This window comes from Tiliqua scincoides, chromosome 1, assembly GCF_035046505.1.
Source record: "Tiliqua scincoides isolate rTilSci1 chromosome 1, rTilSci1.hap2, whole genome shotgun sequence".
NCBI lineage: Eukaryota > Metazoa > Chordata > Lepidosauria > Squamata > Scincidae > Tiliqua > Tiliqua scincoides.
In genome coordinates, this window is record NC_089821.1 from 272,263,541 (window position 1) to 272,289,342 (window position 25,802).

At 40.6% G+C, this 25,802-nt stretch overlaps 2 protein-coding genes across 4 annotated transcripts in view; one reads left to right on the top strand and one right to left on the bottom strand.

The window, feature by feature from the left end:
• The first annotated feature begins 232 nt into the window (after nt 1–232).
• On the top strand, nt 233–2,464 carry LOC136649437 (prolyl-tRNA synthetase associated domain-containing protein 1-like). Its single transcript, XM_066626056.1, has 2 exons — nt 233–350; nt 1,938–2,464. The coding sequence occupies exons 1-2, from the start codon at nt 267–269 to the stop codon at nt 2,373–2,375; spliced, it is 522 nt and encodes a 173-aa protein (XP_066482153.1). The 5' UTR covers nt 233–266; the 3' UTR covers nt 2,376–2,464.
• A 1,766-nt stretch (nt 2,465–4,230) lies between these two features.
• Nucleotides 4,231–25,802, bottom strand: part of CCDC88A (coiled-coil domain containing 88A) — a 156,626-nt gene continuing 135,054 nt past the window's right edge. For 2 of the 3 annotated variants that reach the window (XM_066626045.1, XM_066626036.1), the window contains 4 exons: nt 19,097–19,365; nt 15,600–16,083; nt 9,392–9,492; nt 4,231–8,464 (listed from right to left, as the gene is read on the bottom strand). In XM_066626045.1, the coding sequence (XP_066482142.1) occupies nt 9,428–9,492; nt 15,600–16,083; nt 19,097–19,365 (818 nt within the window). In that variant the 3' untranslated portion in view covers nt 4,231–8,464; nt 9,392–9,427. Of the gene's footprint in view, nt 8,465–9,391; nt 9,493–14,094; nt 16,084–19,096; nt 19,366–25,802 lie in introns of those variants that run through there. The other variant, XM_066626027.1, reaches the window with a different exon arrangement.

The window sequence follows — 25,802 nt, forward strand, 5'->3', positions numbered from 1 at the left end:
GCAACCCTTTTAGGGGGCTGATGGTAGCTAAGAGCCCAATCCTAGGCCTGTCTACTCAGAAGTAAGTCCCATTGTAGTCAATGGGGCTTACTCCCAGGTAAGCGTGGAAAGGATTGCAGACCTGGGAGGAAGCCCCATTGACTACAGTGGGACTTACTTCTGAGTAGACAGGCCTAGGATTGAACTCTCTGGCCCATCCCAGGCCACGAGAAAAGGCGGTGCCTCCTCTCTCGCACAGGGTCGGCGGATCAGCTGACAGCCCGGGCATGGCTGGGCAAGGGCTTCGTGGAGAGCTGGAGGCTCTCCTGCGGAGCTTGGACATCCAGGCGCTGAGCGTGCAACACCCTGAAGTGAGTGACGGCGCAAAGCGGAGGGTCCCCAGGCAGAGGGAGCTGCCACGTGGATGACTCGGGATGCTGCAGTGGGAAGACCTCGCCCTGCCTGCGCTTCCTGTTTGCAGGCCTAGATTGCCCGAGGGAGAAGGCGCTGGGCTTGAGCCCCCCTTGCAAGTCCGACCCAGTGGCGTAGCTGGGGGGTGCAAAGCACTAAGTTTTGCAGGGAGCCTCCCCGCGGTTTGTAAGTGCCCCCCGTCCTGAATGGCCCCGAAGGGGAGGGGCCTTGCACGCCGCAGGGAGGCTCCCTGCAAAACTTAGTGCTTTGCACCCCCCAGCTACGCCACTGGTCCGACCTTGCGCATTTGTCCTGTATCGCTCAGGGAAGCGGGGATGGCACTCACTGCGAGCCCGATCCTAGGCATGTCTACTCAGAGGTAAGTCCCACTGTGTTCAGTGGGGCTTACTCTCAGGAGAGGGTGGATAGGATGGCAGCCTGCATCATGTACGTCTGGCTGTTAGGAGAGGTGAGGGGGGGGTAAAAGGTGCAGGAGAGGAATTGAGAGGCAGCCTTTGTCCTACAGAGCTGCAGTGAGAAAGAAAGAGGTGGTTCCCTCCTTGACATTGTTGTAGCTCTGAAAAGGCACAGCAGGAGCCCTGGAATTGGCTCCTGTTCTGGAGTGGAGCCAGGCAGGCGGGCCTCTTTTCCATGTGGCTTCCTGGTGGAACTCACACACACAGCTCAGAAATGCCCAATGAGCTCATGGAGGCAGACCCTTAACCCCTCCAATCTCATCTGCCTGACCTGTGGCAGCTGCTTTCCAGGGTCTCAGCCAGAAATCTTTAGCTTCAGTCTTTTGCCCCTGCCAGTGTCATGTCTGATCCAGATACCTCCAGCACCTGCTTGTTGTTACCAGTGGAATTTTTTTTTCCTCAAGCAGCTGTGAGGACAAGGAATCTAGATCAAAACAATGGCAGGAGCAAAGGCCCCCTCACCCCCATGGCAGCTCCATTATGGTTTGGGGACCCAGTGACTGCTCAAGCTCTCTAGATCAATGTTTCTCAAACTGTGGGTCAGGACCCACTAGGTGGGTCTCCATTAATTTCAACATTTTATTTTTAATATGTTATAGATCTGCACTTTACTATACATACATACGTACATACATATATATGCTTTTAACAATGATAGTAAATGGGGCTTACTCCTGGGTAAGTGTAGGATTGCAGCCTAGGATTGTTAAAAATTTTCCTACTTGATGATGTCACTTCCAGTCATGACATCATGTGGGTTCCAACAGAAAGTGGGTCCTGTTGCTAAAAGTTTGAGAACCATTGATGTCTCGATACTGTACAGTACTAGGATATTTTAAATACAGTAGTAAACAAGTTTGTCATTGGGTGGTTTATATGTTTTAAAGAAATGCAAGGAAGAGCCAAAGTGTTCCTTTATAGTCCACCTTTGTTCCTCAAGGCAGCACACATGAGGTAGTCACCCATCATGCACTGACCAGCCCTAGACCTCCTTCAGGAAGATGGCTATATTCTATGCCTGCAGACCACATCCTAGGACCTCAGAATGATTTTTTCTTATCTTTTTTTTAGGTGTTCACAGTTGAAGAAATGATGCCTCACATACAGCATCTGAAAGGAGCTCACAGCAAAAACCTTTTCCTTAAAGATAAGAAGAAAAAGGAGTACTGGTTGGTGACCGTTATGCATGACCGGCAAATCAATTTAAATGCCCTGGCGAAGAAACTGGGTGTTGGAAGTGGGAATCTGCGCTTTGCCGATGAGGCAGCCTTGTTGGATAAGCTGAAAGTTGGCCAGGGTTGTGTCACCCCCTTAGCTCTTTTCTGTGACAAGGGAGATGTGAAGTTTGTGTTGGATGCTGCCTTTCTGGAAGGAGATCACGATAAGTTGTATTTTCACCCAATGACAAACTCTGCAACCATGGGATTACATCCAGAGGACTTCCTAAAATTTTTAAAGTCCACAGGACATGATCCTATAATTGTGTATTTTGATGAAAGTGAGAAATAGCAATGCAACACTATTTTTGTATGTTAGGCATAGCACTTGTTTTGAAAATGTTTACAAGCTATTCAATTAAAATAACTACTGTATCTTGGTATACTGTGTCAAAATGTAGCCTATTTTTAGTTTAATAGCATAATACTGGCTTTGGGGTATGTTTAACAATGCTGAACTGTTTTCCCAGTTACACCAGCCTATAAGCCATTTATTCTGGAGCCCCACCAATAGGGAGTTTGGAAGAAATTAATCAGTTAGTTTGAATACTTCACCTAGAATCAAGATTGACAAATGCCCATTTATAGAACATTATGGCTCTAGCAAACATATTGTGTATCCATTATATGAAAAGAACAAAATACCAAAAATCAATGCTTGGTGTGTATTCAGAGGGAAGGTTTATATAGGTGTGGTGTCCCTATTAGGGACGGTTGGTCTACCCAGTACCATGGCTGGAGGAAACCCTCACCAGAATATAGGTCCCCCAGTGCAGTACAGCTCTTTTGCTTTCCCCACTGGAGTGGACAGCAACATGGGATGAAGTGTGACTGCAATGAAGCATTTTCAGCCATACCAGTCTATGTGAGGCACTCATAGCTCAGACTCAGGGTTGGCCCATTCATACTGTATCAGTGGCAGATTTTGAGGGGTCTGAAGTGACAGTAGACTTGGGGTGCCCGTCTCCCAAATGTGCTACCACCACACTCCAATCACTGCTGCCTCCCTCCCTCAGTCCAAGAATGATCAGTTTTGAGCTGTTGTGAACATGACACAGATTCTGCTTCATGCTTCAGCACCAAGCTGCTCATTCCCCTACTTACCAGGTTTCTTGCGCACTGCACTTCTGTGTTTCAACACAGCATGCAAAGAGCACCATAAGAGCTGGGGGGGGGATTTTTAGCACAGAGGTGGCAGAACGATGCCTGCATCAGGCAGCATTTCAGGTTTCACAGCCCCTGGGTGGAGTCCATGTTTTGTCCATTGGAAAAGGGGCTAACCCCAGTCTCTGGTGACCATAACCATTAAGATTTGGGCTATAACTTTATCCACACAGTTCCCAACATAGCCACTTTTGCCAGCATAACCTGTTCCAGACAAATTTGTGCTCTAAACAGCCCAGTGCTGGTTATTTCTCCAGCAGTGTTTTTAGTAGTAAATAACTGGAAATGGTCGGTAGAAGCCTGTGTCTTAAAACATGCACTGGACTAATGATCCTTCTAATCAAGGATCTTATATGCAAAAATTGTGTCTCATATTTGCAGTGTGAAGGATTGTGGTCTGTTCTCTTACTTTCTTCTGCTGCATGTTTAGACCAGACCTGAGCCTGTGGTCACCACTGCATCCTGAGGCAGGGTAGTCCATAAATTAAACATGTTATGTGAACTACTGTCGTAACTCTTCTGAATCTGCTGCCCATTATTTTAATTGGGTGACCCCTATTATGAGATGAAAATTCTATCCATGTTTTTCAAATCATGAATAATTCTGTAAACCTCTGTCCAGTTCCCCCGAATTTTTTTAACTGAAAAGGAGGTGCTTTTTTTTTTTTTGTAGGGAAGGTGCTCCAACTCCTTGATCACTTCTGATTCTGCATCTTTTCCAGCTCTCCACTATCTTTTTCTGGATGCAATGGCTCCAACACTGCACAGTATTTCAAATATGGATGCATTTATCCTTATTATGTTACAACTTTAGTGGTTGAAGCTTATAGACATATTTGATCTCCGTCTTCCAGATATGGAACTCTTAAGAATTTACATTTCACCTTACAGTTTTACTCAACTGATTACAGACCTCTTGGAAAGTAAACAAATGCTGCTTCTGAAGGAAAAAAAAAAGGTGGAAGACTGAAGAGTTATTTGGCTTGAAATTTTAATAACATAATTAAGTAGTGTACAATGGCAAACATTACAAAACTCTTTAGTAGGGGTAAAAAAGGAAAAACTATAGCTTTAAATAAGAGCTTCTGTAAAACAGTGTTTAAACAGTTTGTGTCACACCCAGGCTCTCTCTTTTTAAGGCAGTTCTATTCTTAATGTTTGAGTTACACACAATAGAGTTTATACTGAAAAACATACACTGGCTCCGTTGTTAGAGCTACACTCTCTTGTGAAACACAAAATATTTCAAGAAATAATGCATTCTAGAGATGGCGATTGTAGCCATAGCAACAGAGTGGAAATTAAAACATTTCATTGTATTACAACAGATTTCCAGTTTCTGTTTTGTAGCTGTTGAAAATTGTCATGTGCAGTGAAAAAGCCCTTGCATTTAATTCCAAAGATGCTAGAATTTCAAAGGATGGTTAAGTGACACACTTTTCCTGATGCTATCATATATTTTATAAACAATTTTTAAAAATTGTTAATATATTTATAAACTGTGTAAACTAATGAAATGGGGATGAAAGGGATGACAAATTTCAGTTTTCTTTATGTATGCAAAAGGGGTGAAGTCTATAAAAATTAGGGGAACCAGGTTATAGTCCTCAATGTGCTCTGGAAGAGGAAGCTAACATTACTATGGGGCCTTAGGTTCTCCCAACAAAATGTTTTCAGTTAATCTGCTAACAGAACAGCAACTGGTTTTACAAAGAACAAATTACTAGGTTTGCTAAAGAAGAACTACAGAAAGAAATTACTTACAGCCCATAAACCTCTTCCTTCGAGAAAGATCAGTGGAAAGGGAAAACTGTATTTCATTTTTAACACTTTGAAATATGCTAAGAAAAACCCTGTTACATGTAGTGCTAAATTCAGTTGGTTGTCCCAGTAGGTACATTACGAAAGGGTATTATCAACTTCTCTTGTGCAAGGCCCATCTAAATAATATGATGGTTGTGGCATAATTCACCTTTAAAATTTTAAAGCTCTAGGTCAGGGATGTCAAACTGGTTTCATACACAGGGCTGAAGTTAGCATTCATAGTGTCTGCTCAAGGCCAGAAGTGACATCATTAAGCAGATGATGGCCAGAAACAAGCACTTTGTTTTCACATAGAAACTCAGCTGCAAATGACAGAAGAGAAAATGTGCAAATCTTCATATTTTCAAGATATGAGAGAGACCAATTATCAAGCTGGGAGAGCCCAATTTTAACAGGAGCCAGATAAATTGCTTCCTGGGGGCACATTTGGCCTGCTGGCCTTATGTTTGACACCCCTGCACTACATAATATAGTTTCCTGTAAAAATGCAACATGCCTATGAAATGAAATTTTAGGTCACATATACATGTATATAACAAGTGCAAAGCTCAAAAAGGTGCAAATCATAAGAAAACAGGTATGGTCAATCAGAGGACTGGCAAATGCACAATTGTTCTCAAAAGTTCTAACAAAGCAACAGAACCTTAAACATACATTGTCTTGGGGGTCTATTCATACTAATCCACAGTTCTCTGTGGCTAGTTTCACTATCCCCTACCTATACCCATGTTTAGAAATGTTTGTGGTGGTATGGCATAAATCAGAGGCTCTGTCTGGAAGTGGCTACACTTAAATAGATTTGCCAATCTGTTTCCAGCTCTGTGGCAGAATAATTTCTGGTAAAGTGTACTGCTAGGTTTAGTTCACAAACGTGCTGAGTGGGTTTCTGGTGCTTTTGGATACATTTATTCAAAAACTAGGTCTTTTTACTGGTGTTGTAGTTTATAATTATATAAGGGCTTGCTGACCTCAATTTCAAGAGGAACATCGGGAAATGGGGATCCTCTGAAGCGCACAAAACCTGGACCTTGGGAAGTTCATAAGAACATGAGACCTGCTGGATCATGCCAAAGGCCCATCTAGTCCAGCTTCCTGTATCTCACAGTGGCCCACCAAGTGCTTCAGGGAGCACAGAAAGCAGCAAGACACAACCTGCGTCATGATGCCATTCCCTGCATCTGACATAAGTTCCTTTGTGTTCAGCCTTCTGAAAGTGATGTCAGGTCTTTCACTGTTATTAGAAATTCCTTTGAATACTGTATATGAACTGTACCTGGATACTGAGTCAAATCCATTTTGATCATGTTGCCTTCCTCTAGTCTAGACAGACTTGGAAAGCTAGAACAAATTCACTTGAATGGGCTGATGCACCTGGAAACAATGTTCATATGGATTCTAACTCATATAAACATTGGGTGTGGTGACATGAACTAGCTAGATCCAAATAATGAGGGGTAGTGTGATGGGCAAATTGTGCAGCAGTACTATCTCATCCAAACATAATAGAAATTGTTCCCTGTGACCTTCATATGACTAATACCAATTCTCGCCTGTTCTTCCCAAATTGAAATGGAGTGCTTATCCCACTGCAAGTCTCATATGCTTAAATATTTTATTTTGGAAAAGGATTAAACAAAAACCACACAAAGCATACACATGCATTTCTGTAAAGATAGTGGACTCAGAAGTCATGGCCAGAATCTTACCCTCCTTTGTAGAGGGTAGGAAGCAGCTACCTTGAAGCTGAACAGACCCTTAAGGTCTCCACATCCTGTAGTTGTAAGTACTCTGCACAGATAACCAGCTGGGTGAGGAAGGTGAGTCTTGAGAATGATGCATCACAGAGCCATGGATGTGTCAGGGGTTCCACCTGCATGCTGCTCCTAGAAGCTGGATTTAGGCTGCAACCAGCTTCGACCCCTAGTTTGCTTAATGTGAGATGTGGCATTGCCTTCTGTTTGCCAACTGGAGAGGCAGACACTATTCTAACTTGTCAGAAATAACATTATTAATGGTAAGCAAAAAGCCTGATGATTATAATAAAACATTTTACATATGAAATGTACTAAGCAAGAGTAAAGGCAGTGGCCCCAGTTCAACAAGAATTTAGATATACTGCAACTGTACTCATGAGAGAAAATGGGCTGAGATAAAAGTGAAAGGTGATGGTGGGGTTTAAATGTGCATAGGTGCTAGCGGGGCAGTACCCTATGAGGTTAAACGGTAAATCTGATACATGTCATGGAAATATTAACACATTGGCTTGTAAGAAAATAAAACTCTGAAATTTAATATAAACCAGGACTTCATGTACATTTCCCAGGATTAACCAAATCTATTTTCTAGTGCCCTTTGCAAGAGTTTTGAAGACAACAAATGCATACAAATATTTTAAAAGTACCAACAACATTAATTAATGCAAACAAAATTATAAAGAAGAAAACCAGGACAACTTATTAAGGGCCTTACACAAAAGGTATGGTTTGCAAAACACAGATCAGATCATGAGCATAGTTACATTGGTCTTTTACCAAAAAGCATCTTTCTAAGTCATCATTGTCATAGCAAAATCACAAATTAAAAAAACCAACAAGTAAAAATAAAAAATACGTAAATGTAAAATATTTTACATTGAAAATGGTATGTTCAAAACAATATAATTCTATTGAAAAAGAAAGTTCCCAGAATCTTCTGTTCCTTTCCTACAAAAATATTGTTGTGTTGTGAAACTTGTATAAAGAATACACATGAGAAAGATGAATTAATGATGTGTGGATTAAGGTGTTATGTTTTCAAGTCCACTTTCAATTTCTTTTTACCATATGCACAAAAATAAATCAACAGAGTCCTGTTTTATGAAGAGCAACTTCATGCAAATTATGAAAACCCAATGGGGTGTGAAGTGCCAATAAGCTTGTGGGGCTCTTTTTTTTGTACCTGTATTTACAACAAATTCCACAATATACTACAGCCTTTTCCCCTTTTAGATTTACAGAACTAAATATTGCTAATTATTAGCAGAAGCAGAAGCAAATGGTGGCTAAATTCATAAAGGAACAAAAGAAGTAGTAATTGGATTCCTGGAGTCATTCTTGCGACCACATAACCCTTGGTCCTTAGAGAGATGAAAATTGTCCTTTTTCAGTAGATCTTAACAGTGCAATGTGCAATAGATTCCATCTTTTACAAAAATCAGCAGGAGTCACCAGTATAGTTCCTTGATTCAAGGAAAGAAGATTTGTATTTCTTGACTGCTGTATTCATGTAGGCCTGTAAAAACTTTCCTTAACATATTGGTTTGGTTTTTTTAAAACATGATTCTTATAGCTGGATGCCTTGTTACTTCAGAAATAAATAGGCTTCATACTGAGATACTGAAGGACACTTTTCTCTCTGTGATCAATTGAAAAGCAGAAAGAGAAGAAAGAAAATGTAAGAGCAGTTTTAAAAAGATATAGAAAAGATATAAAAATCCAGAGTAAAGTTACCAAAAGGGCTAGCAGGACACAGCAGAAATGATTTAAGAAGGTGATAAGAAAAAGAGTACATTATTGAATACTGGCATTCTCTGGTAACCACAGAGCAGCTGTAGAAATATATATTTTTATGTGCACCATACACAGGGTTATGCATATCCTACAATTCTGTGGGACTCAAAACAGTGGAGAATGTGATAGGGTGTGGAATTCAGCTTACTGAGAATCTTGGCAATCATTAAAAAAGGGAATAAATTATGCAAATTAATCAAATAGCAGTCATATAAGGCAAAAGGTACAATCAGTTCATAGAAACCAGCTTTTATATGTCATAGAAACCAGTTTTTCTTGGTACTCATGTGTGTGTGTGTGTGTGTGTGTGTGTGTGTGTGTGCGCGCACGCATGTGTGTGTGTGTGGTATACACAGCCCTGATCATTTTAAGCAAATATTTCTGAATTTCTTAAATATAAATCATATCTTAACAAAGTGGTATGACGTACACAGTGCAATCTTGGGACACCCAAAACAGCTGGTTCCTCAGATGCTGGGATGAACAAAACTGCTATTTATATAAGACTACAGAGAAAACACAAAATGAATATGGTAACAGGTCCAGGAAAAGGAAGGTGAGTTTAAGAAACTGGACACTCCTTGTCTGATCAAATAAAACAAAGTGTCAGTCTCTAGTTTGGCTTCAGCAGTAAGCATGATAAGAGAGCCACTTAACGCAAGCACAATTTACAACTGTTAATGCAATGTGCACTTGTATTATTTATAAAATGTTAGTTTTTTTCCTCTGTAAATGAAAACGATCTCATTTACATGCTGGGTAGAAAACTCACCACTTGGCCCACATCTCATGTAGTGGGGCAATAGAATTAGGAGCTTTGTTGCTCCCTAGACCTGCTTTTTGAATTTCTGTGGTCTGGTTTAGCTTCCACATCTGCAGAAGAAAAGCATTTCATGTTATTTGTTTAGCAGGGGGGAACAAAATGTTCTCACATTGCAACATATATTGTTCGATATGACTGGTGGAAAGGTTACAAAAATGAAGAAAAGGAATAAGGAGGAAAGGTAGGAACACCACTGATTGTTACAATATTATAACAATAATAAACAAATTTATTATGTTAATATTCATTTCATTTATTATTATCTTCATCATCATGATCTTAGATAGTTCCCCCCAGGCTATCCACAGGTGATCAAAGCTCAATTCTAAGAATACTGAACTTCGCTAAAAAATGAAAAGACTTGGAAATTTATGGAACTATGACTAATAGCATCAGCAGAGAATATGCAACTAATTTATTCACCCTAACAAACAAATCTGTAAAGCAGAAAATCATCATTACATGCAACAAAATGGAACATGCAGAGCCAAATTATCGTAAATTAGCTATTGGCTTAGAAGAGCAGAGCTTCAAGCAAGCCTTTTCTTGCAAGCAAACCAATTAACACCAAATCACAACATACCAATTAATTCAGTTCCTTATGCTTCTGTTGGGACAGTGGTTCTATTTGATTTAAGGGTAATTTCAAACAACCAAAGAAAACTGTTGAAGTGTGCAATAAATGATGCCCACATGCAGAATCAACTGTACATTACTTCTCTACCTACCTACCTGTTTATAATTTATACCAGAATTACTGCATTATTAATCAACCCTCTTTTGAGACCTCTAAAGTGGAGTGATAAATGTAGGAATGGATAATTTATGAAACAAAATTGCAGTGAAACCATCACTAGACATGTTTGTTTTCTGTGAGTAAGTTAGGATTACAGTACATCCTAAATCTACTGAACACAGTGGGCTTATTTGAGTAAAATAAATAACACCATTTCCAAAAACATCTAGCAATCACCATTTCTTCATTGTATGGTAACACAGAAATTTATGAGTATCAGCTGATGAAGTGAGCTGGCTCTTATACGATCATTTCCAGGATCAAAACAGACTAAAGCTGTAGGTGCAATACAGCAAGAAATTAGTGTTCTGTACTATGTGGTGAAGCAATGTAGGAATCAGTTAAAGGAAATAACAAATAGGTCAAACAAGAAGAGTCAAGTCATGCGGCTGTTTAAGAGCCCAATCCTATTGGTCATTAGTGCTGGACTGAGCCCCAGGGCTGGTGCCAGGTGTTGTAAATGTGCTGTAAAGCATGTAAAGCCAACTGGTGCTGGGCCCAGCACCATGTGGAGGATGCCTGGAGGTGAGACAGAACTTTGGGAGGGGGGTGGGACTTGCAGAGGCCTTCTTCTCCAGATTCTATCCTCCATGTCGGACTAAAAAGCCTGATACAGAGGTTCTCAAGTCAGTACTGGCAAAAGAGCCAGCACAGACTTGAGAAGCCCCACTTGTACCCTTGTGCCCTTACTCAGGGGCTTGTACCCTTACTCAGGGGAAGGAGACAAATGTCCCATTCCCACAAGGAGACCTCCGGTGGCTTCCCAGCACCCACAGGATACATCAGTTGCCATTTTGGCACCGCTTTTCCTCCATGCACCAGGCAGTTTAGGATTGGGCTGTAAGTCTCATTAAGCTCAGCATTATTTTTCAATAGAGCAATGGAGATTACAGAGGATTTCTTATACAGGAAACAATGGTGGGAACTCACTTTCACTAACGTAAGATCTGGATAGTACAAGTTACTTCTAGTTACGGACACTGTTTTCCAGATTGTTATTTTGCTATAAGAAGTGGTCAGCAGGACGTATGAATGGTACAAACCGAATACATGATACTATGACTTTCCTCTAATAGTACATCCATTCTGGATTTCACTTTTCATCAGTGAATGCTTTCCCAGGCTTTAACTTTTAACTATTCCTACTTCCACTGAAATGAGCGGATTGTGTCTAATACTGTATAAAGAAAGTGAGAACATTAACAGAACAAAAATGTCTAAAGGGTAACAAAATGGTGCAGACATGGGATGCAGGGAGTTATGTTGTCAGTGACATAAGTACTACCCATTTGTGCAGCCACATTCTGCATAGTAAGTTCAAAAGCTGTGGAGGTCCTCTTTGGAAATTTTTTTAAAAAAAATGATACACAATTATAATAGTGTTTTATAATTCTGTGTTTTTAATGGGTAATATGTTTTCTTTAAAAACAATTCTAGTATAATCAGCACAAAAACTAGACTATGCTCGTGTGCCCGACAAAGATGGCAGTGGTACTGACTTAATACTTACAATGCTGCTAGCACTGCAATTAACTGCATTCTCTAATTAACTGTGTAAAGATTTCATCCAGAAACAAAATGTTATCAGTGAGCATTTATAGGACATTTGTTGGCTGCATAACCCTGTACTATGGAAAGACAGGGAGGTTATTTTATATCTACAACAAAGTTTTTATTCTGTTAAGCCCCTTCTCCCAAACCTTACTGAATCACCTTAGTTAAAAAAAAAAAGTTCAAAATTTACCTGTTTGAGGGCACAATCCTGCCCTTCACATGGGCTAACGCAAGACCCTTGCACTGGCCTAGGAGCGTTGCAAATGTGCTATAAAGCACGTTTGCGCCTCCTTGGAAGTAAGCCACACTGGCGCACAGAGGTGCACCGGCACACAGAGGCTGAATCCAGCCTCCATGGCAGTTTCTGCAGTGTGCCTTGCGTTGGCTCAGGCGGGCTGACGCAAAGCTATGGGGTGGGTGGGGAGGAGATGGGAGGGAGGTGTTCCTGGATGGGGGGAGGGTGGGTGGTGGGCGGCCCAGGGGGCAGATGGGTGAGGAGCAGGAGACAGGGCTGGGATCCAGCACTTATGCTAGATCCCAACACCCATTCCTGGGGAGTTTGGAGTGGCTTCAAGTTGCTCCGCTCAGACTTGTATCACGTCAGGAGGTGGTGCAAGGGCGCGTTACCTGGAGGTAAGGGCAAAAATTTCCCCTTGCCTCTGGCTGAGCTACTTTGGGCCCCCATCTTGTGCTGGATACAGCACAAGCCTCTTGGATTGCCTGTTCCAGCACAGGGTAGGATTGCACTCTAACACATGTCCTCCTATTGAAGAAAATGGGATTAAGGTGGCTTACATAAAATATTTCAGTTTAACAATGATGTGGATTCAAGTTGATTGCCCCCCCTTCTTATTTTAAGATGGATAAAAGAAAAATGTACTTAATTTTGTCAGCTAGAGACAGTCCAGAAATTACCTAAGGAAAAAAACAGTGAGCTGTTCCTACAGCATTCTGGTTTTGCTGCTTCTAGATGTAAAAAAGCAATCTTCAGCTACTTTTAGAGAGGGTTACCACACATTCAAGAAGACCGCCATGCAGATTTAATTTTTAATTTTGGGATACATTAATTTTTATTTTATTTGCTGCCTTGATTATTTTTGCAGGAAGAATACAAAAGTTTACAATAAAAAATGGAACATTAGCATTCCTTTTTTTCAGAAGTCTCATTTTCTTTATGTAGGTTTTTATATAAACATAACATTAATGGTTCTTACCAATGGATTAATACCAATTGGTATCAATCATTATAATCAATCATTGATACCAATTTTCCCTTTAAACATGAGAACACATTTACCACACGGCAAACTGTAAGTAAAGATGAGACTTTCAAAAACACATTGTGGTAGGGGATGAATGGGATTCTGATGTTCAAAGAAACCATTCCTAAAACAGCTTTTGGATCCTGACCTATGACATACAATGAACATTTTTTGAAGTTGAAATTTAGAACTCTTATCTACTATGCTCAAGTGATATTTAAATGTTCTTCACAGATGGTAGTGAATTAAAAGGATTTAAATGAACTATGATATTAGATTCATTCATTCATTAGATTAGATATAATAGAGGCACTATTTTCTACTCTTAAAGATCTAAAGTTCTTCTGAAGGTTCCAAAGGGCTCTTGAACTTGTGTTTCTTGAACAGTAGCCACTAATGCATATGGCATACCTGTTTAGAATATGAGGGAGTTTCCAAAACCAGATTGTAATATGATATGGGATCCAGCTCTTCAAATAAAAATAAGCCAACCCAAGCCCATTGGTACAGGTGTGCATCACTTAACAATGGGGATAGATTCTCCAATCCCTGTTATTATGTGATTAGGTTGTTAAGCGAACATCCAGCCCAATTTAGTGCTTTGTTGTGTCAACACACACTCCCTGGCTGCACAGGCTACTGGAGATAGACAGCTGCTTCTTTGCATTAAGAGTTTCTTTGTTGTGTCAACAGACACTCTGCTGCAGGCTATGGGAGACCTGACTGCCTCATTAAGAGCTTCTTTGTTGTGCTTTGACCACTGTCATATATGCGGTTTGTTGTTAAGCAGGCAGTTGTTAAGCGGCGCACAGCTATAGTCTGAAAGTTTCTCTTCTTTGGATCTTACCCCAATTTTAAAAATATTTTGTGCATCATTTTCTAATAAACTCTCATATTCCTGAACAGAAAAAAATAATACGACCATACCATTTTATTTTTTATTTTAATACACTGTAAAAATTCAGATAAAGCTATATAATAAAAATTCAGATAAAGCTCTATAGATAAGACAATACATGACCACAGAAGTACATCAAGCATGGGGTGGAAAAGCACACAAATGGGAAAAAGATGGAGTGGGTCAGTCTTTTCAATGCAACTGCTATAAAAAGGTCGCCATTTGGGTTTCTAAACCATATTGCCTTATTATTATGAACAGTATCATACTTAGTGTGCAAAATAGAAGCACGGAATTATTTTTACTAGAACGTTTTTCTTGATTAGAATTTATACATGGCATAAATAAAAAGCTAGAAGTGCAGAATCCCTTCTATACTCTTTTCACTAGAAAGAGGGGGAAATTTTTTTTACTAAAAGCCTTCAATCTAGCTTAAGGTAGTTATGACTAGTAGTGCAATCCTATGCACACATAACTGGAATTAAGCCCCCCTGAACAAAATGGGGCTTACTTCCAAGTAAACATGTACTGGATTGGCCAGTATTCATTAAGCACTGAAACTTAAGTTAGTCATAACTAAGTTGTTCCACTGGGTTTAACTCAGACTTCGTCACAACTAACTTGAGTTTGATTTGGATCAAATGTATAATCCACATGATACTAGTGCATCTGAAAGGAAAGGAAACTGAAGAAATTACCGTTGCTAAAAGTTACCTGGTTTTTTAATGCCATTTCTGGCACAGCAGCATGCAACTGGGTTAGCATGCATCCAGCAATGTACAGAAAACAAATATTTGTAACACATAGAAAATAAAAATACAGACCGTTAGCTTGTATTATTAAGGCATTTAAAAGGCATGCAGAAAATACACAGTGCGGTTAATGTATCATGCAAACTTTGGCATGGTTACAATTTTTACATTCACCCACATGTTAAGGGGAAAAAAGTGAATTCTCCATATTTCAGAGAAAAGTGTATACATCTGGGTACACCTAGATACTATCCTAGCTAGTAAACAATTTAAACATTGCCTAAGCTGTTCATGATGAACATGAACAAGAACATCTACATTGCAAACAAGAATGTACTTCATATTATTTGTACGTCTCATACACAACCATATTCATACCAAAGAGTTTGATTATCTTCACAAACTGGTAATGATGTTTCACTCTCACTAGCACTTACACGTGCAGGGACAGTACATTCACTACTATTTTGAGTCCCCTCTATGTTTCGGTTATCAGATTTCTGATTCTCAGAAATTGGTCTGTGATCTCTCTGTGGAGATTTCACTGATGAGCCAAATGTGTTATCAGCTGTTTTTGATACAGGCCACTGGGGTAGCGCACTTACATTGCTTACTAATTCAGTGTTAATTGACAAAAAAGGCCTGGAGAAACAAACTGCAGAAAGCTTCTCAATACCTCTTGTTGACATGCCCACCTTATCACTGTGTATGTTACTACAAGAAAATGTTTCAGCAGTTAAATTTGTCTTCCCTGTCCTTGAATTCTTAGGCTTTCCTGATATATATGTAGAATGATCTAGTGTAGCTATATTACCCAGGTCATTTTCTGACAAGGTAACTGCAGCATAAGGAGTACAATGAAAAACAGAGGACTGTTGATGAGGACTGTACTCACTAGAAGCTGATGGGACACTTCTGCCAGCTGTTGGTGGACTCGGGTCAACTGATACCGGTTGCCTGGTGTCCTTAGATAAAAAATCGTGGATGCTTGTCCTTCGAGTAGTTCCTTCAGCAGTTGAAATTACACTGCTTGCGCGAGGTAAGGTAGCATAAGGGTTATTATCTTTTGATTGTCGTTGTGATAGGTCTCTGTGTACATTTTCCTTAACAGGCTTGGCCTTCCCTTTAGTGCCTGCTGTAAGTGTTTTTGAAGAGAAGTTAGGACCTTCCATTCTACGCATATTGGACCTTGCAAAGTATTCTTCTTTCCCTAGCTTTCCATCAGAGAACTCAGTTGTGGTTTTCACACTCTGTGATCTTGCAATACCACTACTGCCTGATGATTGTTTCCGGAGTTTCTCTCTTCCTGATAATTCAGCATTTTCAGAAAAAATTTTCATTACTTCATCCAAAAGATTATCTTGACTTGATGACTTTATCTGCAAAAGACATCCAGAAAGTTTACTCAGTTTCTGATTTTATTGTTCAGAACATAAGAAAGAGTTTTGATAACTTCTACAGCACAATCATATAAAGCCATTACATAGTTTCATCTTATGCTTATGTACTGACCATGACATATTTTCCTCTTTAAATGTACACCTCTATAGGCTGATAAAGAAACACACTTACCTTGATATTCTGATTTCTGGATATAGCAGTACATCTTTCTAAACTGATGTTTTTTCTCCAGAATCAAGAAATTCAACCAGACATTACCATTTCTCTTTCTAATCTCTCATATCCTTCCCACTAACTGACTAAAAATTTCCTTAGCAACCTGAACATCTTGTTCAAGAGAACTTAAGCCTGAAATCATTGTACAAGTTTCCGGATTTGGAATTCCCAGTTGGGAGTCCTTGGAAAAAATCCAAGTTTCAAGAAGAGAACAAGGCTGCCCTCCCTTTTCAAATGAATTCTCCAAAGCAAGGCTTATTAAAAAACCAGTCACCTGTATACAAATACACCTGCAACTCTTGATTCAAAGAAGCTATGGCATTTGCTAAAAGGTTGTACTGTACTGTCAAGTAATCTGAGAAAACTGCTGTGCCTGGTTCTTCAGAAAACTGTTAAAGTACAAGGCAATAAATTAGACCAAGATTACCATCCAGCCTATCTGGTTTCATAGGGAAGGTTTATATTGGAGAAGATAAACAGAAATTAAGTTCTCTGGATGAATTCAGTTTATTCAACCAGTATAATGAGCAATCTTCTTTTTCATACAAAAATGTTACGAAATTTACTTTAACGAGAATGTTGACAACCACCCTGTTCTCTATTTTCATCAGATATGTGAGGAAAAAGATAACTATTATAAAATTGCAGATGAATGTTTAAATGTCAAATCCCTAATCACAGACTCACAGTACAATCTCCTACACATTTACTCAGAAGTAAGTCCTCTTAAATTCAATGGCATTTATTCCCAAATAAATGTGAACAGGATTGCAGCCTTAATCATTTTGAAAAGAATCTCCCAAGTTAAGTAGGATATTTTAATGCTTGAGAATTTGGCATTAACATACAACCACACCCACGTCTTTCCTTTATATATAAACAGAAGGGACTGGAGAAGTTCCAGCTTAGTTAAGTCAAGATAGGAATACAGAAGCAAAATATTCACTGGAAATTTTAATGAGAGGAAAGGAAGGAATGGACCAGGAAGGAAAGTGCAAACCAACACCATAGTAAGATCTGTTTGAGAATAGTTCAGGTTATTTCAATGTGGGGAAGTGGGAAGTCTTTATCTGCGGATTTGGCATTCATGGATTTGACTCTTGGAGGGTTCCAAACCAGCAGCTTGCCCCACTGAAGACCTCCTGGACGCAACTGGAATGTAATTCAGGTCACATGTGGGAGGTTTTCTGAGCCTTGGGAGATGCCGTGTGCCACTGTGCGCTGCCTCTTCAGGGCTCAGAAAGTCACCCGAAGCCCTTTTTCAGCAACTTCCCAATTTTCGTCAAAAATCGGAAGTTACTGGAAAAAGGCTCCAGGTGGCTTTCAGAACCATGGAGAGGCTGCGCATGGCCTCTCCAAGGCTCCTAACAGCACCAGACACAACCAGAGCAATGTTCTAGATGGCATTCCAGTTCTAGTTATGGGAGGAAGGAACCAGATTTGTGACATCTCAACATAAAGTATATGGTGAACAAAATACCACATGATGCCAACGCAAGGTCACAAGCAGTATGAAGATGCCTCAGAATTAAAACCATAGTTTTTCCATCCCTCTGAGTTCTTTTGGCAATGGCATATCTGCTAATACATACCAAGCATAACCAGACAAGGGTTTATTATTATTCATTTAAAAGATTTATATCCCGCCTTTCCTCTGCTGGGGGCTTCCTCCCCAGGCGGCTTACAATAGTAGACTTTAACAAAAACATATACAAACACCACAATACAAACAACAATAAAACAAAAAAGGCATATAGAGGCACAGGGAGCAGACAGATGACACATCAAACACTCACAAAACGAATCAGAAACATTGTGAGCCCTTGCTGAAAAGCCATGAGAGAGGGGGTAGTTCCCCTGGAAGGGAATTTCATAGCTATAGTGCCACTACAGAGAAGGCTCAATGCTGTGCCGCTTCCACTTTTTTTTCATTTTATTATTTTATGTAAGTCTTGTTAACTGCCTTGAGAACCCCGATTGTGGAGAAAGGCGACAAAGTCTTTTATAAATGAATGATGCACTATGAAAGGTACTACAAAGTTATTTATTTTTCATGTTTATAAACTGCTCTTCCTCCAAGGGAGTCAGGGAGCTGGAAATGACTCCTTCCCCTCTTTTTAGCCTTACAACCACCCTGTGAGATACGCTAGACCGGGAGAACAGTGACTAGCCCAAGGTCACCCAGTAAGCTGGATGGCTTGCTTATGAATATGAATCCAATTGCAATTTGGATTATGTACTGAAGCAGCTCTGAGGGAGTTTAGCAGAGGCCTCTTCAAAACTCCCCTATATTTCAGTATTCACAGAAAGACCACCCACACCATGACTTGTAACATTTAGTTTCTATTTCCAAATTTGCTTATACATGCTGGTCATTATGTCTTTTACAGAAGATGCTTTGAATAGTTTTCCTAATAGTTGGTAGTAGTGTTTTAATTCTGTTTTTGATTACTGATTGTCATTTATTGTGTTTGTAAGCCACCTGGAGCTTCCTCTTCTGGAACTGGAAAGGTAGGGTATTAAATCTTTGAAACAAACCAATGTGAGAAACTCAGAATACACATTTTTAAACTGCTAAAATCCTACCCAGTTTGCCAATTATTTCTTTCCAAATTTCCTTACCAATTCTGAATTTGGGGCATAAAATCAAAATTATCAAATTGACTTCACTGGTTTTCAAAACCCACTGTTTTGCAATCTGGTATAACACAAATCATACAAAATCTCAGCAATGTTATGCTTTGCTTCCTAAACTTAAGTAGCTTTTCAACTTACCTCAGCTGAAGTAACCTTATTACTTTCTTCCAAAAATTGCTGCAAAGAAACTACTTCACTTCCAGGGGAGTTGGTCATAATTCTCCACGTGCCTCGTCTATCCAGCGTTTCTGACATTTTATGATGAAGTACAGGGCTAGACCTGGTATGGCTTTTCAAATACTGGATAGGACTGCTGCTGCTGCTGGACCATGCTTCATGATCATGAAGCAGGCTAAATTCTCCACTGCTATGGCTTTGTGGTCTGCTTTGATTATTAACTGCACCTGCTTTGGGGGTAAATAGTATTGACATCTTTATTACACAAAAAATAAACCAAAATACAGGTTAGCAAACACATTGTGAATGAGACCCAGCGTATCACTGATGTTTGTTGAATGATTTTCTTTAATACACTGAAATATCTACTGTCATAAAGGTACTCAAACTGCTACTTGAAAGTCATGTAAGATATACACTTTATTTTTTTATAACCTTTTATGACTCTTTAATGTTATGACTAATTCTTTTATGATCACCTTTTCAGGAAAAAACCAGTTTTTAATCTCAATAGAACTCAATTACAATACCTTTAGATATTTTAATGACTCAGTTTAGAGGTAGAGCAAAACTACAGATAGAATTTTGATGTCTACTGCTATTTAAGAGTTAAAGTAAAAGACATAATATGAAGAAAAACATGTCAGGCTGATCACAAATTTTTTAGTAAAAGTTTCATAAGAAGACATGCCAATGATGGTCAGTTTCACTTTGTTATGACTGTGACTTGAAGAAGAAAAATGAAATTCTGCACAAAATAAAGAATGATGAAATGCCATTTTACCTTGTATTTCAGGGTTTTTTTTAAAAAGAAAACCCTTCAATATAAATTATTGAAAAAATATTAGATTTGGAAAAAAGAAAAGAGCCAAGTACAGTATATATAAAATACTACTAAACCACAGTGTATGTATGCTGCGGACTACATTACTGCAAAGAGAAATTCATATTAGGAAATCATAAACACTTAAAGGAATAATATACTTCACACTTATATTTTGCATTAGGCAGATACAATCCTGAAAGATTAAATGATTTAAAAAACATTTCAACAATTTGTATTCAAATAATGCAATGGGGCAACTGATACTGGTTGTGTTTTTGTCCTGCCTTGCATACTGTTGTGCATCACCTGTCCTGCAACAGAAAAAAACAGGTTGTACATTCCCAGCTGAATGTGTTTGAAGTCTAGAATCGGAAGACAAGAGTATCATTTGTCCCTTTGATTCTACCTATTGTGCAACACTGGTAGCACTGTAACATTCTGCTTGAGCTAGTTCATCTTCCCTCTGCCTTATACAGCCATTCTTCCTTTTTTTCCCCTACTTAACATTCAGAGGAATCCTATCCTTTGCTGCAATAGTCAGGCCAGGAGGCCTGCACTGTATCCAGCACAAGATTGGGGCCAGAAGTGGCTCAGCTGGAGGTAAGGGGAAACTCTTCCCCTTACCTCTGGGTAAGCCACCATGGTTCCAATGGGTCTCCTCAGATTTATGCCACCTCACAAGATTGCATAAGTTCAAGGAGAATGGAGCAGCTTCAAGCCGTTCTGCATTGCTCAGGGAACAGGGTTGGGATCTGGCACGACAGCAGGGTCCCAGTCCTGCTTCCCGCCCGCCCCCTGGAACACCCTCCCCCTGCCCCAGAATGACTCTCCTCGCCTCCTCCCCAACCTCCCCAGACTCCTGCGTCGGCTCAGCTTAGCAGACACAATGCTCCCTTCTCAAGTCGGTGCGGAGGCTGGATGCAGCCTCTGCAAGTTGGCGTGTGTCCCTACACCAGCCCAGCTGACTTCCGAAGAGGCGCAAACATGCTTTATGGCTTGCGCCAGCCTAAACAGAAGTTAGGATTGTGCCCATTGTTCTCCTCCCTGCTCATTGCTGCCCTTACACCTTTCATACTACATTATCCATTTTATTCATTCAAAACTTATGTCACAAACCTTTCTTCACAAACCCTACCTTCTTTCCCCAACATCTCCTTTATCATGAACCTTTCCCTTCCTTATTCCTACAAATTCCATTATAATCTCTTCTTCCTTCTTCTGCTTTTTTCCTGACAATTTAACAGATGTGAAATTCTTTTCTTATTTTTGTGATGTAAATTCCTTCTTTTGACTTCTCTCTTCTCAGAACACTTCCTTCTTATCATTCATTCTCTATTGAATTTTTTCAGTTTTTTCGTATTTTTCAGTAATTTTTTTGTGCTTCAAAATCATAACTTTTTGCTGATGCCCTTCAGCAGCTACATTCAAATCTACTACTGAGTGTTTTTTGAAGAAAAAAGACAAATTCCTTACCTGGGAAGTCTTGTTCTCTGTGGAGGAAGGGTGCATTCCGTAGTATGGGTTTGCCCTTGTGTTGCTAGGCAGGGTCTAATCAAGTCACATGACCTCCTCCACACAGAGGACTCTCATTTCCCAAACGGTATGTCGAGCTTAAGAACCATTCCACAGTAACTCCGGATAGGAAAATAAATCTCCAGGCACAGTCAGAACTAGAAACTAGGAGTCTTGAGTCAAGCTAAATGGTGCATAGAATAAGAGAGGGGAAGTACCCTACTAGGAGGACAGTACTGGTCTACTAGGTACTGGTCTACTAGGAGGAGGGTACTGGGCAGAAGGTCTGGTCTAGAGGGTTGAGCCTCCATTTGCCTGAAGATAACATCCGAAGGTCGCCGGTTCGAGGCCACCGGCACCGTGCGACCTTGAAGCAGCTGACAAGCTGAGCCGAGCTATTCCATCTGCTCTGAGCGTGGGAGGATGGAGGCCAGAATGTGCGACCAGATCAAGAAAGTAACATCTGAATGCTGTGGTTTCTTGAAAGATAGAAACCTTCTTTCAAATTGTAAAAATCCCTACAGGGATAGGCCTACCTATGTAAACCACCTTGAATAAAATCTAAGGAGAAATCTGAGGACCAAGAAAGGCGGTATAGAAATACCTGTATTATTATTATTATTATTATTATTATTATTACTATTTCCCGTCCAGTTACTAACCATCAGGAATGAGATTTTAACAACTAACATGGCAAAGTACCTTCATTGCATTTATACAAGAATTGACTCAAGAAGTTGAGTCTAATGCATATGAATATTTTTCTGTTTAACACCCTGGTTTTATTATTTATGCCAATAAAGGTTTTTTAACTTTACTTTCTCCTGGCCCCCAAAAATCTCAAGGAGAGAGAACGTCCCCAGTTTTAGGAGGTGGGTGGAATGCACCCTTCCTCCACAGAGAACAAGACTTCCCAGGTAAGGAATTCGTCTTTTCTCCAGTGGAGGAAGGGTGCATTCCTTAGTATGGGATGTTCAAGAGCAGTACCCCCTCTGGGTGGTAGATAGGGACATTTGCTTAGGGATAAAGGACCTTTTCAAGAATGCTTCTCCCAAGGGAGGCATCTGAAGAAGCAGCGGTATCAATCTGATAAAGTTTGGTGAAGATGTGGAGAGAAGTCCACGTCGCTGCTTGGCAACACACCTCACAAAGGTAGCCCCACCTGAGGTAGCCACACCTCTGAGAGGTTGTGTTCACCCTCCGGATGAGAGACCTCCAATATACTATACCACTTTATTATGCATTCCACTATCCAGTATGCTAAAATGGAGGAGAAGATTTTCTTTCCTGTGGAGCTTCCTTGAAAGGCAATGAACAGAGCTTCAGACTTATGAAGCAGCTTGGTATGTTAAATATAAAAATGGAGTGCTCTTCTCACATCCAACCTGTGACAGATTTTCTCTTGTGGATGGGTTGGTTGTTGCAAAAGAAGGGAAGACCGATTTCATGCTCTCTATGAGATAATGAGTTTACTTTGGGAATAAGCGTGGTCAGTACGTAGCATTACCTTTTCTTTATGAAACACAGAATGGTCAGGAAGCACGGATAGGGAAATCAATTCTGAAACTCTGACAGCAGAAGCGATTTTGACCAGAAACTTCAAAAATGATTTCTCTTCTAGGCGTTTTGGCCAGGGGTTTGCAACGTGGGGTAGTGAGAACGTGCAAAACCCTTTTAAAGTCCCAGTAGGAATTCTCTTGACAGGAGGAGGATTCAGGAGTTATTGCCTCTCAGGAATCTTTTAACATGTGGTTAACATGGGGAGATGAAATATTTTAGTTCCTAGACCCACTCCTGTGGAGCCCTGATAGCCTACTCAATAGATCCATTCCTAAGATGCCCTGAAAGGCTGCAGCCTGTCTGTGGTGTTAGTCCGCAGGCCCTTGTCCAAGCCATCTTATAAGAAGGTCAAGACTGTGGGCACACTGGGATTGGATGCTGAAAAAGCCATGTAGAGGTACCAGTGTCTAAATATTTTCCAGATATCATAACTTTTGTAAGTGGAATGGTGTCTAGATGCCATTAAGGCAGGAATCGAGAGTAGCCAAGACGCGCTAGTCCTACCCTGTCAAACTCCACATAGTCAGGTGGAATTGCATAGGTTGTGGGTAAATGAGTGGCCCCCGGGAGAGGAGATCTTGATGGGGAGGAAATTTCCAAGCATTTCTGATGGATAACTTGAGGAAGTCTGGGAACCAGGGTCCCCTTGGCCACATCTGCGCTACTAGAATGACTTGTGCATGTAGTAGACAGATGACTTTGAGAACCAGTGGGAGAAGCAGAAAAGGGGAGAAGGCATATAGAATGGGCCATTCAGTGTTTAGATAATCCATGCTTCTGCACCCTACTGCTGATACCTTGAAAAGGATCACAAAGTTGGGCATTGTCACTTGATGTGAACTGAACCAGGACTGGAGTGCTCAGGTGAAGAGTCATACCTTTGAAAGCCTGGGGTTAAAAACCTCCACTCCGCCTCCCTGAGCCTCTGGAGGCTGCGCCAGTGCGTATCAAGGTACTGGAATCCTGCTAGGTGTTTTACTTGTCAGGAGAGTAAATTCGTCTCCGCCTAGTGAAAAAGGAGTGAGGCTTCTAGAGCTAGGCCTCGGGCCTTGGTGCCTCCTTGGTGATTTAAAAGCTTTGGCTGATACATTGTCTGTTCTGCCAAGTTTATGGTGATCTTGTAGGGAGCTGTGGAAGACTCTGAGAGCTAGGTGAATGGCTTTCCATTCTAGGTTTATGCTCTACAGAGCCTCCTGGGGTGTCCACTTGCCCTGAGTGAAAAGACCCACAGTGTGTGCACCCTATCCTAATAAGCTGGCTGTGATGGTTCTGTGTGGAACCTCCACACTCACCCCTTTCATAAGTTGTTCCTTCTGCAACCATCCGTGGAAGCAGGGGAATTCTGATGTGTAAGTGAACCCAGCTCTCTATTTGTGGCTGAAATGGATGGAGGACTTTTTAAAGCCACCTTGTGTGAAACTGAGCCCAAGTTACTAGGTCCTGGAGAGAGAGTAGTATTCCTAGTAGCCTGGATAATTGCATCACATCCAAGGAGCTCAATGTGAAAACTAATTTCATGAGTCCCTTTAACTTTAGGTAACACTCCTGAAATGGTGCTGCCTGAAAGGATCTTGTATTGATGAGAACCCTGAGGTGTTCCAGGGTCTAGGAAGAAACAAGGGAACTCTTTGTATGGTTGATCACATATCCCAGGAATTCCAAGGATTTAATCATGGTCAGGACATTGTTCAAGACTTGAACCCTGGAGGGTGCCCTGAGTAGAAAATTGTCCAGGCAGGGGTAAACAAAGATCCCCTATTGGCGCAGATGAGCCACAACTGTCACCAAGATCCTAGTGAAGACCCTGGGGAATGATGTCAACCTGACTGTGAGTACTCTGTATTGAAAGTGATGCCAGTGCAACAAAATCTGAGATAATGCTTGTGGGCCCTCCTGATTAAATATGGAGGTAAGCCTCTGAAAGGTCTATGGAACAGAGGAAATCTGCCTTCCCCAGGAAAGCCAGAACTGATTTGATATTTTTCCTGTGGAATTTGTGGTAGACTATGTAACCACTTGAGATCCAGAAAAGCTGTTTTTTAAATAAGGAAGAATACCGAGTAGACTCTAGAGTACACACATCGGAGTACACAAAGGGCCACCAGTGTGCAAACTTGAGGAGATTGCCCCCCACCAGCACTGGGTCTTTGAGCGGCATGCCATCAGGTAATTCTGCCCTTGTTCTGCTTAGAGGACTGACTGGAAGATAGAAAGTTGGAGGACTTTGCTGTGTGGTGATGCAATATAAATTTGCTCAACTGAGCTCTAATTCAGGTTGTTCTTCGGGGCAAAAAGACCATCCTTGGCCTCAGAAGACTGATGCTGAGTGTTAACATTCTCTTTGTGATTAGTAGGCAATATTTTCCTATTGTTTTTGACTGAAACAGGATCAAGAACTTCGCCAAAAAATTTATTGCTCATAAAGGGCAGGGCTGCAAGTCTGGCTTGGGATGCTGCATTTTTGTCCCAGTGCCTAAGTCAGATATTGTGCATGGCAACTAGGGAAGCGGTCATGGAACGTGCACTGATTTGAAGTGCATCAAGGGACATATCAACCAAGAATGTTGATAGAGCTAGCTTCTTTAAAGTATCTGTCCCAGGCTTAGGGATAGAAGAGTCAGCACCAGCTAGTTTTTCTGCCCTGTAATAAGTAGCCCTGGGTATTGGCACTGGCAGCACTAGCCCTGATAAAAAATGAGGAGTTTTCAAACACTCTTTTAAGTATAACTACAACTCTCTTATTACATGGGTCTTTAAGACCCTGTTTCC

What these genes read in the sequence shown, in the direction of transcription:
- LOC136649437 (XM_066626056.1), top strand. Translation starts at nt 267, where the DNA reads ATGGCTGGGCAAGGGCTTCGTGGAGAGCTGGAGGCTCTCCTGCGGAGC. An exon ending in TGAGCGTGCAACACCCTGAA is followed by an intron (nt 351 to 1,937) that starts GTGAGTGACGGC and finishes TCTTTTTTTTAG; the next exon opens with GTGTTCACAGTTGAAGAAAT.